General features: G+C 35.7%; 1 protein-coding gene across 3 annotated transcripts in view; it reads left to right on the top strand.

The window, feature by feature from the left end:
* Positions 1-14423, top strand: part of Camk4 (calcium/calmodulin dependent protein kinase IV) — a 225262-nt gene that overhangs the window by 93252 nt on the left and 117587 nt on the right. For 2 of the 3 annotated variants that reach the window (XM_074076969.1, XM_020178863.2), the window contains one exon: positions 5540-5618. The exons of the other annotated variant lie outside the window; for it this stretch is intronic. In XM_074076969.1, the coding sequence (XP_073933070.1) occupies positions 5540-5618 (79 nt within the window). The remainder of the gene's footprint in view (positions 1-5539; positions 5619-14423) is intronic. 3 annotated transcript variants of the gene reach the window in all.

The following is a 14423-nucleotide window of genomic DNA, read 5'->3' as shown; positions in this document are numbered from 1 at the left end:
TGGGGTTTAAAAATTCAGGGCCTTATGCATGCTAGGCAGGTACCAACCATATCACGCGAACCATGCCTCGGCCCCTTTTGCTTTAGATAATCTTCAAATAGGGTCTCCTGTTTATGTCCAGATTGGCTTTTATTGTGATCCTTCTATTTATGCTTCCTTCTCAGTGGAACAACAGACACATGCTGCCACACCCAGCTTTTTATTGGTTGAGAGGGAGTCTCAACCCCTGGCTGGCTTTGAACCATTATCCTTCCAATCTCTGCCTCCTAAGTAGCTAGGATTAAAGTTACAAGCTACCCTGCCCAGCCTAAAGAGCCCTTTTCTATTAAGTGGTCCTCAATGTGGTAGCAAAGGAGTTCATACTTGAAACATCTTCAGGAAAATAAATATTACATCTGGAATTGTCACTCCACCTCCCTAAGTATTGCATATATTGCCATATACCAACATCAGAAATTCCTCAACAGCTTTAATGGAGCAATAATGTGTGTATGTATAATATATACTATAATGCATATGCATTTCTATGTAACAGTTTATACATAGCTCTGTAGTTGTCATACACAATTTTAGAAACACATTACAAGTTGGACTACTTTCTCTTCTTTATGTTTAATGTTAGTGATCTATGTTTTTAACTTTTGCCTTTAATGTGTATTTAAAAAAAAAACACAGCCATATTAGATAAAGCTTAAGCTTAAAAATTTTTCCTACCTTTCTGTTAAAGAAAACCAATGTGAAAATGAAAGTTAAGCTCCAACTCCAAAAGAATATTAATTTTCTTCTCAACAAAATATAGCAGAAAGAAAATCTCACTGGAATACTTTCTATACACCTCAGTCATTTTGTTGAAGAATGTGCCATAAATGAATAGACATGAGCAGTGAAGGATTCTGTTCATTTACTAACTCCATAGATATGATAATCTGTAATCTCTTTGCTTCCTTAGTATCTCAGGCAGTTCTATGATGATTCTCTTTTTATGTCAGCTATTTTGAAATGAAGATGCAACACTATACAATGTGTTCTTTTTGTATTAAAAGCCAACTGTTATGTCCTTTATGTCAAAATAAAATTTATTTTTATTTAAGCAGACTGAAAGTATGATTCCATTTTTATATCTTCACCATTTCTCCACCTTTGCCCTCCCACTGGTTACAACCCCCACTCCAGGCAAGACCTGTTCTACCCTGTAACTTTGTAAAAGAAAAAAATAACATTTTTGTTTGTCCTTTACTTAAGACATTGTGTCAGACATTTATCCAAGTCTGTGAGTTCACAGTTCATTTCTTTTCATTGCTAGGTAGAATTCCACTGTATGGATGTATTAGAGATTGCTAATCCATTTCATAGTTAAGGGATATTGAAGCTGTTTCTAATTTTTGATAAATAGTAATAAAGTTACTGTGAAGACTCATATTTAAGTTTAAGAGATGAACATAATTTTCATCTCTTTCTGATAAACACCTATGAATGAGACGGATAAGTCAGGTGATATGTTTAACTTTACCAGAAACTGCTGATCTCTTTTCCAAAGTGGCTGTATCATTTTGACTCTTATCAACAATGAACAAGAGTGTTGCTTGCTATCTGTCCTTTTTAAAGAGTTATTCAAAAAATTGTGGGGCAATTATTTTCTTTGGTTTTAATTTGTGTTTCACAAATTAAACTAAAGAGGTTAAGTGTCTTTGCATGTTCCTGTTTACCATTCATATATTTTCTTCAGTGAAGTGTATGTTCAAATCCTTTACTTATAATTGTGAATAAAAATTATATATTCCTCTGGTATATGTGATGTTTTGAAATGTGGTATTACTAAATCAGTCTGATTAACATATACATCACCGCACGTACTGATGTTTTTCTGGAGTGAACACATAAAATCTACTGCCTTAGTGATTTGCAGGTATTCAGTATTTTTGCTGTTTTATCCTCTGAGCAACATCTGGCGGATTCTTCTACCTCTGACCTCTGGTAATGGCCATTCCACCTTCTGTTTCTGTGAGTTCATCTTTTCTAGATTCTACATATGAGTGAAATCAAGCGGCATTTATCTTTTGGTGCCTGGCTTCTTTCTTCTAACATAATATCCTCCAGGTTCATCCATGTTGTTGAAAATGACAGGATTTTATTGTTTTGAAAGGCTCAGTAATATTCTTTTGTGTATGGTATATACATTTTAAGTATTCTGTTAATGAACACTTAAGTTGAGTCATATCTTGACTGTCATGAGTAATCCTGCAATAAATATGAGAGAACAGATAGTTCTTTGACATGCTGATTTCATTTCCTTTGTAGATACACCCAATATTGGGATTGTTGGGACATAGGAAAGTGTTGCTTTTAGTTTTCTGAGAACTCTCCATACTGCTTTCCATAATGGCTATATAATTTATATTCTCAGCAACAGTGTAAAAGGATTCCCTTGTCTCCACATCCTCAACAATGATCAGTGTCTTTCACCTTTTTGATGATAGCCATTGTAACAGGCAGAAAGTGGTATCTCATTGTGGTTTTTATGTTGTTTTGGTTTGCCCTTTTTTAAATGGTAGTGGTGGCACTGGGGTTTGAACTCAGGGCCTTCCTCTTGCTATGTGGGTGCTCTACCAGTGAGCCATACTCCTGGTCCTTTTTGCTTTAATTATTTTTTGAATTGGGTCTCACATTTTTTCCTGGCTGGCCTGATCTGCCATCCTCCTGTTTATACTTCTCACATAGCTGGGATAACAGACACACCCCAGCATGCCCAGCTTATTGGTTGAGATGGGATGGATCTTGCTAACTCTAGCCATGATGAATCTGGTCTCTGCCTCTTGAGTAGTTGGGGTCACAGGGGCAAGCCACTGCATCCAGCCCTCATTGTGGTTTTGTTTTGCATTTCCCTGATAATTAGGGATACCGAGTACCTTTCATAACTATTGGTCATTTGTATGTGGTTTTTTGAGAAATGTCTATTCTTTTGTCCATGTTTGAATCAGGATATTTGTTTTCCTGTTATTGAGTTGTTTGAGCTCCTTATATGTTTTTTGGATATTAACCTCTTATTAGATTTGTTTTGCAAATACTTTCTCCCATTCTATTTTTTTCTTTTTGTTTTTGCACATGGGTGTCTACTCGTTTCAGCACTGTTTGTGGGAAAGACTGGCCTTTCTTCATTGAATTGCCTTTTTACCTTAGCCCAAAACAATTGTCATATACACGTAAAACTATTTCTGGATCCTTTTCTCCCCTCTTGACTCATGTCTCTTCTTTCTCCAATATCACTCTCTTGATTACTGTAGCTTTATAATAGGTCTATAAGTCATATACTGTATGTGAATTCTATAACCTTGAAAATAATGTGTATTCTGCTGTTCTGTGTAGTGTTTTCTCTAAATACCAATTAGCTTAGTTTAGTTGATGCTGTCTGTGACTTCTATATGCTTGCTGAGAGTTTTTCTATCAGTTGTTGAGAGAGTAGATTAAAGTCTCCAAGTGTATTTTTGGGTTTTTGTATTTTTCCTTTCAGTTCTATCAGTGTTTGCTTCAGGTATTTTGAAGCCTTGTTGTTGGGTACATACACATTTACATTTATTATGTTACTTCAGGGAATTGACTCCTTCAACATTAAGTGATGCTCCTTGTTACCAATTTCCTGCCGTCTGCTTTGTCTGATATTAATATAGCTGCTTTTGCTTTCTTTTGATTAAGGTTTACATAATATCTCTTATTGATCATGTTATTTTTTTGGCCTATAATGCCTTTATTCTTAAAATGAGCTTTTTTTGTATATGCCGAATAGCGTGATTTTGGTTTGATGATCTAAGGTGATGATCTTTCATTTTAATTGGTGGTTTACAAGGTTTAAATTTAATGCAATTATTAACAACCTACCACATTATTAGCTTGATTTGATAAAGTTCTTATTTTTGTTTTTCTCCTTTGCATTTCATTTTTGATTATTGCATTTTAGCTTTAATTTTGATTACTGATTTCTTCTTTTGAAGACTTAACTTTAGTCATCACCCGAGGTTATACACTATACATCTTTAATTAATCAAGGTCTACCTTTAAGTAATATTGTACACCGGACATGTAGTATAAAGACTGAACAGTTATACTTTATTAATTTCTCTCTTTCATCCTTTATGTTAGAGCTTAAAGACATTTTACCTTCACATATGCTGTGAACTCAATGCATTAATATTTTTGCTTTAGCTAGTTCTTTTCAAGTGGTTAAAAATAGGAAAAAATAAATTTTATATTTACCTTCATTTATTCCTCTACTAGAACCCCTTATCTCTTTGTGTATATGTCATCTCTTAAGAAAGATCTTAAAATGTAACAACATATATTTTTTTTGGCAATACTGTGATTTTGAACTCAGGGCCTTGTGCTTTCTACCACTTGAGCCATATCATCAATCCTTTTTTTTTTCTTTTTTGGCTCAGTGCAGCCCCAGACTGCAATCCTCCTACCTATGTCCTGTGTAGAGGGGGTTACAGGCACATAACACCACACCTGTCTCATTTGTTGAGATGGGGTCTTGCTAACTTTTAGTTTGGGCAGGATGTGAAGCCCCCTAATCGCTGCTTCCTCAGTCACTGGGATCACAGCCATAAGCCACCATCCTCACGCAACATTTTTCTTACCTATTAACAAATATAACATGCCAAGCCTGCTATATTTCTCATGGCTCTGTTAAAAATGTATTCTGCTTAGATAGACAGGAATAGGTTTGGTTCTTTGTGCTCACTTAGAATTGCAGAGCCATAGAACTGGATATATCACAGGAGACACAAGAGATCCTCTGGCCTGGTCATCAGAGTCTGAAAGGTTTACTTCAAACTGATCTTATTTTAAAATATTTCCAGAAGTTCTGTTTTTGAAGTTGAAACCTAAACCTCTTGGGTCTTTAGTTCTCTTTTTGTCCCTGTCTCTTTCTCTTACTCTCTTGCTTCTAGTGTGAGGTGGGAGCATTTGAACCACATTGCTCTGCTTTTTAATGCATTCATTTTTTTAGTTTCTGCACACATATGAAAATAGCTGTTGAGCCTCTCCCCACCATTCTTCTCTGTAGATAACAGGGGAGGGGGAGGCAGAGAGTCCCCAGCTCCCTGGCCAAGTACAGGAAGTGCAGGTGGTTCAGACCCTAGAAAGAATGAAGCGCCCTCTCCCTGAAGCCACACAGCTAATTTTGCTCCACACTTGTATCCATGTACCTTTAGGATGTTCTGGGATTCTGAAATCAGATGGGTATTCTCCAAAAACTGTTTCCCTGATGTGACTTCCTTGAGAGAATACTAAATGCCACAGTCCTGGCTTTATTACTTGCATAGAGATTGTGGCAGGAGAGGGTGAGCTAGAAAACTGAGAATTTTCTGAGCAAACTATATTGAGTTGTGAGAAAAAAGTACTTGATGTCTAGTGCCAGTAGACAGTAGAACGTATAAACACTTGTCCGTTATGAGGATAACTGCAAGGGACACTTATTTTCAGGTTTCCCCTTTAATGCATGTCCAAAGCATAACTTTTTCTTTTTGTCTTTTTCCCCCTCAAGGGGTGCCACATCCATTGTGTACAGATGCAAACAGAAGGGGACCCAGAAGCCCTATGCTCTCAAAGTGTTAAAGAAAACAGTAAGTTTATTTCATTATATAATTGCATCTCCAAGGGACCTGTGGCCTGAGCAGTCAGGAACCTGCCTCAAAGGACAAAAGGGCCAGCGAACTGCAATCTGCAGCTGACCCTTTGGACTCTTGATGGCACTCAATCCTAAGCTGTTCTCTGATGGAAACTATGTGACTCTTTGAAAGCCACTAAATCTTAGATTGCATATGGTTTGTGGGAAGAAATGTGAAAAGGAAAAACATTAGAGCTAGCAGGAGTACTTTGTTTTGTATGAAAGCCAGAGGAACTCACTATTTAAAAGAAAAGCTGATATGAAACACAAACTGTATTTGTGAAAGGAGTCATCAACTTATAATTTGCCTAAGTTTTCAAAGGTTAGCGTTGCTTCAGTAAGGTGCTAATCTTTCTGGGACTGAACCTGCTCATCTAGAAGTTTGTATGTAGATAAGAAGGAAAGATTTTGTTTTGGGGTTGTTTTTTCTGCCCTAACCTCATAGGTGACCCGGAAGAGGAAAATGTGTCTTAGGCTCTTCTCTAATGAGTAAGAAATCCAAAATACAAGTGGCAGCACCTGTGTAATGTTCTGTGCTCCTTCTGGCCTTATGTTCTTGCACCTTCTGGCCTTAGGCAATTTCCATTCATAAAAGCACAAAAAGACATAATACTCTTTTATAGCCCATTGTTTCTTTGTCAAATTTTATGTGAACAAATACGTGAAATCTATATATTTCTGAAAGCCCAGTTGTAAAGTAAACTGAAGAGAGAAGTATCCTATATTTTGAAGTGAAATGATACCTCTTTTGAGATAAGGGAGTTTCCCCTGCTAAAGGGAGCTTCATATCACCAGCTGTTTAGGTATTGTCTGGCACAGGAAAAGTGTAGAACTTCATATAATGAGGAGCTTAATGGCACGGGATTTTCAGTCAAGTAGAAATAGAATGACATTTTGAAACAATCTGTTGGAATTTAAAGCCTTAGCAAAATAACAAGGACAGTTAAATCAAAGTAGGTAATAATTTAAATGTCAATTGCTACTAATAAACTCTATATTCTGAATTTCCTGATTGGTGTAGTCAGTTGTTTAAGTTACTTCAAAATGTGCAGGATTGTTTTGATTAATAAGGTTTGGATTTTTCATTATATCGATTTCATATAGTTAAAAACTTTTATCTGAACTAAGGATTATTAAAATTTTCATGAAATAAAATTTCCTATTAAGTACCTACTTTTTAAGAAAATAAATTGATTGGTATGCTTTCGCAGTGCTCTTAAGCAAATATCTTTGGACTTGGCTGCATCTGTTCTTGTCAGTTAAAAATTTTGTCAGTTATTTTTCTTTCTTTCTTTCTTTTTTTATTACTCATATGTGCATACAATGTTTGGGTCATTTCTCCCCCCCGCCCCCACCCCCTCCCTTACCACCCACCCCACCCCCACCTTCTCCCCCCCCACCCTGTCAGTTAATTTTCTGAGTAGTTTTTTTTTTTTTTTCATAGCTGGGGAAACTTTAAAAAAGAAAGGCTAGGAAATAAACATTCAGAAATTACTTGTGAATGTTCAAGAACCCCAAAGGCACAGGGCTAGTTTAGAGAAAAACCTTTGGAATAAGAGAGAGGTGAAGACATTTAGTGGTTCTTAACTCACATTCATTGGAAAAGTACAGCTCTGGTTCATCCTCATTGCCTTTTCTTCTCCACCTCTGTTGTAAAAACATCTTCCTCTGAAGACAGGCAGGAAGAGAATATGGATGGGAACCAAGTGTCAGATGGAGCTGTAAGGCAGATGTTGTCAAACACAGTTACTGATGTGCCAAATGGAATGAGAGAAAATCCCAGAGGATCCTTGGCTTTGAATGTGACTTACATGGAGTTCCCAGTATTGTCTTGTAGGATAAACCATGCACAGAGTTGTGTAAATGAGAGAAATAGCAGGCAAAACCTCAAAGAGCAAATGACCTCAAGTGTTTAATTCCATATATCTTACAGAGACTGAACCGTCCTTATCTAAATGAAATGAATGGATGCTACGAGTCTATTTATAGAAGGAAAGTGATGCAGCTGAAATATTTTCTTAGAGAATTCTGCAAAAGTTTTATGCCTGTGGATGAGGGGGGTTTCAGAAAGCTTGAATTATTTATGTAATCTATCTTATTAAGTAGAACCACATAAAGTTGCCTTGATATTAAACTATTTTTGACCTACAAAAATGTAATTTTATGTGATTCAATTAACAACTATGGGGCTACTTTTCCAGACACTTCCTCAGATCCTCATTTTATGGCTATGCCTAAACCTAAGAGTCCTAAATTTAAATTCAGTCTGCCTACCTCTATCATTTATCTTTCTGTCATCTATCTGTCTATCTATCTATCTATCATCTCTCTATCTATTATATCTAGTTAGCTTCATAGGGGTAGTAAAACAAATTATCACAAACTAGTGGCTTAAAACAATATAAATTTATTCTCTCAAAGTTTTGGAACCTAGATGTCAGGGATAGCGCCTCCTGAGGGCCCTTATGTCCTGACAGGAGTCAGCAATCTATGGTGTTCCTTGACACTTAGATCATCAGTCTACTCTCTGCCTCCACTGTCACTTGGCCATCTTCTCCCTATGTATTTTCTCATCTTTCCTCTGTGTCCAAATCAGTCTTCTTACAAGGACACCAGTGCTACTTCATCTTAACTAATTACATCCTACGTCCAATAATACAATTTTCAAATAAGGTCACACTCTGAGGTACTGGAAGCTAGGGTGATATTTCTTTTTGGGTGGACACAATTGTACCCATTATACTATTTATCAGATGAGTCCTGAAAGGTGAATTTCAAAATATTCCATTCAATATTTTATCAAAAAATGAGTTAGACACACAATATTCAAGAATATAATATAATTAATAAGTACAAAGAAACTTCCTTAATTTACAAATAAAGTTTTTTTTATCTCTTTCACAATTAATTATTTGATAACATTAGTTATCTCTTAAGATCTGTTTTTATAGAAGTTTCCCCAAATTCCTTTTATGGAAATAATAAGTTCTTTTCTCTCAGCTTAATATTTTAGGACAGATTCAATTTAAACTAGCAATAAGAAACTTATTTCCTAATAAAACCTTTTATCATTATTGAGAATCCATTGTACCCTACATGTCGGGGTGATTGACAAATGCTCTGACTTATCTACAGGAATATAGACAAAAGCTCTGGCTCTTATGGAGAAAATGCAGGTGTCATTGGTGGTCAGGGACAGAATGGAGTTAATACTGATGAGCATGAAGTAAGTTGTCAGGTTTTGACAAGTGGGTATTTTGATTAATAAAATATCCTTGTGGGAAATTAACATGTAATTATCAAAAGAAAAATATTTTTAAGTTAACATATATTTTACATGTAGCTATAACACCATATACTTTATATATGGATAACTACATTACAAAGAATTAGAATACATTAAAATGCATATCAACCAGTGTCATACTGGGTACAATTTTCTTTTAAATGACTAAATAAAAGTGTGTGTGCTCATTTGCACATGTATAGTGAAGTAGGGGCACATATGTGCAAATACCAACAATTATTGCGTGTAGGGCAGTATAATAATGTCCATGATGATACTTCACCATTTTAGTACATATGAAAATTTTTCTAAAGAAAACTCTGGAGAAAAACATAATCCATCATTGATTTCCTTCCTGTTCAGCATAACTGAGCTTTTTTTTTTGGGCATTCAGAAAGCATTTCAAGGTCTTACAGTCTCTTGACATGATGATACACATCAGAGACTTTCCTACAGATATGTATTGAAGTGACAGAAGATAGAAAATGATTGTTGAACCAACATTTTACTCAGTTGGAAAAAAAATCCTGTGTCATTGTTGGAGATAAAGCTTTGATACAAGTAAGAGAAAGTGACAGGAAAGTGCATTGAAGTGCCTTCTTGTTTGTTTGTTGTTTCCCACTTAGTTTTAGAGATTCTCGTAGTGAAGAAGGTATCAAATCACTAGGTGTGACATTCACCCTCTCCTGCATGTAGAGGGAGACTGTCTTTTTGTTTCTAAATAGTTACAGGATTACGGGAAGAGCCATTTTGTTGCTCGTAAATATCTCCTTATTCTGCATAGAAGAATGAAGTGACTTACAATTATGAGTGGAATTTGTACTATGTACTTTGTAAATCATGAGTCAAGGGTGAAGGAAACAAAGCTAACTTTTCCTTCATGCATGAGTACTTCATGGTCTCCACGTCACATGATATTTAAATGACATTGAAGTAGCATAGAAAGATTTCCTACAGTACTTCATCAGATTAAAGATTTTGAGACATTATCTACTTTCTTAGGCTAAAGATTTTGGGGTACTAAAGGATTTGAAAGAAGTAACTAGTGAGGACCATTTATTTACAAGATGCAACATTTTTACTGATGTTACACAACTTTTGAAAATTCCAAAATTAAAATTGTACAGAAGAGAAGGTGAATTCAAGTATGACATATTTGATACATTGTAAGAACCTTTGTAAATGTTATAATGTACCCCAACCCAGCACAACAGTAAAAAATGTACAAAAGAAAAAGTATATATTCAAGAAAGTGTCAAAAGTAGAACATATTAAACAGATGGAACCTTCAGTGCAGAGTAGATTTTGCTGGGTTAAACAAAATCAAACTTTTAAGAATGACATGGTGATAATGGAGTCACTATTTCAGGAGTGCCTCACATAAATTATACTTGTGCTTTTTTCCTTAATAGGGCATAGCTCCAAGTATATCTAAATGGCCATTCTTCAGCCTATAAATGTGGCTTGTTTTCAAAAGGAAGTGATTGAAATTTTTAAAAGTTATATTTACCAATAATTTATAGTGTCCCTAGCATTTTGGAGATAGATATTTGAATTCCAGATTTCAGATGAAATTTCTAGCTGTGAGGCTCAACTGGAAAGGATGGTATTCTTCTAACTGTAAAATTCATGCCTTTTGTGAAATAGCCAATATGAAGTTTGAGAGTCAATCTTGGTGTGGGAATTCCGAATTAATAGGTATTCTGAGTCTCTTTAAGAATGGTTGTATAGGGCTGGTGGAGTGGCTCAAGTGGTAGAGTGCCTGCCTAAAGCACATGCCTCGCAAGCATGAGGCCATGAGTTCGAGCCCTAGTACTGCCAAAAAAAAAAAAAAAGATTCATTCCTCAAGAATGGTTGTATAATAGTTGAGTGAAACCCTGGACTGAGATAGATTGCATTTAGGATCATTTAAGATCATGTCTGCCTCTGTGACTTTACACATTTTAGAGCATCTGTCAGTCTTACTTTCTTCATAGTGGGTTTAGAAACATCTGGTTCCCAGTAAAGATTCTGGGTCTAGTAAATATTAAAATGAGGTCATATACGTAAAATATTTTGCAGTACGTAAGAAGAATGTAATAAGTGATGAACATTATTCGTAAGATTTTTTTGGAATGAATTCACACAGGTATTTTATGATAATAAGAGTTCTTCCTATGCAATTCTAATGTTCTCATTGGCTTTATTTGAAATTGAGTAGAGAGCAGCACCCAATTATTACCATATACTTCTTATGGATACAATTGGTATACGTTTTATTGCTCTTATCAATAAAATTTAATATGGCACGAAATAAAAATTTCCCCTTATACGATGTCAGGAATCATGAGTCATGATCTTGGGTGCTTGTGATACCTAGATTAGAATATTTTTTAACCATATGGCTGTTTTCTAATTTTTACCATTCAAGAAGTGTGCCTAAATCCTTAATACAGAAGCATTTCCAGATCCAATTTTTGTTATATTTTAGTGATTGTAATATAAAGTCACCTACAAGTTTCTGGGAAAATTTTACTTGAGTAATTTATTGACCATTCACCATGTAAATGCCCCCAAAATTTTATAAAATATTTTATAAGTGCTTCATTTTTTATCCTGTTCTCAGAAAAAGAACCACACATTGTGATTTGCTAATCATTCTGTGACCATAACAACTGGTAGCTGGGCATGGTGGAGTGCCCCTGGCATCCCAAGGTACACAGGAGACTGACTGAGATCAGGAGGACGGCAGTCCCCGGCATGCTAAGGAAAAAAAAAACTTTGCAATATTCCATCTCAACAGAAAAAAGCTGGGCATGGTGGTGCATACCTAACATCTCAGCAAGAAGCATAAAATAGGAGAACTATGGTGGTCCAGGCTTGCCTGGGCAAAAAGCAAGACCCTAGTTCCCAAAAACCAAAGCAAAAAGGACTGGAGGCATGGGTGAAGCAGTGGAGCACCTGCCTAGTAAGCAGAAAGCCCTGAGTTCAAACAACAGTACTGCCAAAATATCAGTTATGTTAGCCTTTGTGTACATTAACAAAAAGCTATGTGAAAAAGAAAGTAAGAAAGCAATCTTTTACAATAGTTAAAAAAATACTTAGGAATAAATTTAACCAAGGAGGTCAAGACTGTGCACTGATACTATAAAACATTGATGTAAGAAATTGAGGAAAACACAAAGAAATGGAAAGATAGCACATGCTCATAGAATAGAGAATTAATATGTACATATTATCCAAAATGATCTACAGATTCTATATAATATGTATGACATTTTCCACAAAAATAGATAAAATAATTTTAAAGTTTCTGTGTAGTCACAAAAGACCTCAAATAGCCAATGCAGCTTTGACTAAAAAGAACAAAGTTGGAAACACCAAAGTTACTGATTTCAAGATCAAAACAAAATTATACTCATCTAAACAGTGTTGTGTTGCTATAAAAACAAACATATAGACCAACAAAATACAATAGAGAGCCCAGAAATAAATCCATACATTTGTACTCAACTGATGTTTGACAGAGATGCCAAGAACACACAATAGGGAAAAGACAGTTTCTTCAAGTGGTATTGAGAAAACTAGATATCTGCCTGGAGCAGAATGAAGTTAGACTCTTTTCTCATAGTGTATGCTATATAAAATGACCTTGAAATTTAAAGACTTAAATCTATGACTTCCATCATAAAATTCCTAGAAAGTCTCCACAGCATTGATCTTGACGATATTTTGGAAACAGCAACAAAAATACAAACAATGAAATAAAAACTAAAGAACTGGAACAAGCTGTTTTAAAAAACAACTAAAGGGTTTCTGGATTTGGCCAAGTGAGGTAGGGCACCTGTAGTTCCAGCTACATGGGACTGAGACAGGAGTATATCTTGAGCCCAGTGTGATCAGAGGGTTATCACAGCTATCCCAACTCTTGCATCCTGTGAGAGAAGATTTCAGGCAAGATGTGAAATATAGTAAAAGTAATAGCAAAGTTTATTAAGAGTAGTAAAGTTTATATACAAAGGTATTTTCAGAGGTCAAAGTGGGTCATCTCAGCTAGAGAGGTCAAGAACGACAATTACATACATTCCCGCACAGGCTTTTATTGATGCTTACGGGGCTTAGAGCATTAAATCCCTTCCTAAGACCAGCCTACAGGGGGTGATTGCCATGAAAGTTATCTCAGTAGGTCTTCCTTCATTGCCAGTATGAGATGTCCCAGTTGGTCTAATCTCATCCCATGTTGGAGGGGAAATGACAGGCAGATCAGGTGGGAGTCTGTGCTAATCAGACCGATTTGGCCAAATTTAAGCAATGAAGAAGTTTAGAAGGAGTGGCTCTTAGACTGGGCTTACCTGGAGTCCATTAAGTTTAATTCTGTTTTATAGGTGATGTCCTGATATCTTTGAAATGCTGCTCAGGTTGCTAATGTTAGAAGTTGTACTTCTGTTGAATGTTAACAGACTACAGTTACAATGTTCTATAAGAATAATGTTTAGATAAAGTTTAGATACATACCTCTACATATTTTAGTCACAGATAGGGTACTAACATATTAAAATCACATAAAATAATAGTTATTTCTTTAACCACAGTTATCAGGAGGTCATTTAAAAGACTTCGACATAAACACACTCAAATGAATTTTGACCCTTTTAATTCTCAGTTTCTTAAGTAGTGAAAAGCCTGACAAAATCACAGAAAACACAGGCAATTGTCTTCTATTCTTCTTCTTCATTTTTTAAAAATTTTATTTTGTTGTTTTTACATTTACTTACATGTATATACATTATTTGGGCCACCACCACCCAGCCCCACGCCGTCTCCAGGAAGAGCCTGTTCCACCCTCTTGTTCTTTGATTTTGTTGAAGAAAAAACGTAGTGTATTTGGTAGTTTGAGATGAAGATAGCTCTTCAGGGGGATTCCTTGTGTTGTTACCATGCATATGTATTTTACAACCCAAATTGGCTCATCTCTACCAGTCCTCTTCACCACTTCCTAGTCCCCATCACAAAGTGGCCTCTGCCAGTTTAAAATTACTATATTTTCTTCTATATAGTGAGCATATCGAGTTTTTGGTTTCCTTTCCTTTCCCTATTCCTCCTGTATACATTCTCCCCTTAGTGTGTGACCCATGTCCAATAATATTGCTGCATTTGTTTTAGGTCTATAATCCATATACGAGGGAGAACATGAGATTTTGACCTTCTGAGCCTGACTAACTTTGCTTAAGATGATGTTCTCCATTTCCATCCATTTACCTGCGAATGACAGTATTTCATTCATCTTTGTGGCTGAATAAAATTCCATTGTGTAATGAGTCACCTTGTTTCCATAGCTTGGCTATTGTGAGTAGCTGCAATAAACATGGGTGTGCATGTGCCTTTCTAGTAACTTGAATCACATTCCTTCAGGTATAGCCCTAGGAGTGGTATCGCTAGATCATATGGCAGATCTATGTTTAGTTTTCTAACTAAACATATTGTTTTCTAGAGTG

Source organism: Castor canadensis, chromosome 6 (genome assembly GCF_047511655.1).
Source record: "Castor canadensis chromosome 6, mCasCan1.hap1v2, whole genome shotgun sequence".
In the NCBI taxonomy this organism is placed as follows: Eukaryota; Metazoa; Chordata; class Mammalia; order Rodentia; family Castoridae; genus Castor; species Castor canadensis.
The sequence above is the reverse complement of the archived record's forward strand: the minus strand, read 5'-3'. Positions and strand labels throughout refer to the sequence as shown.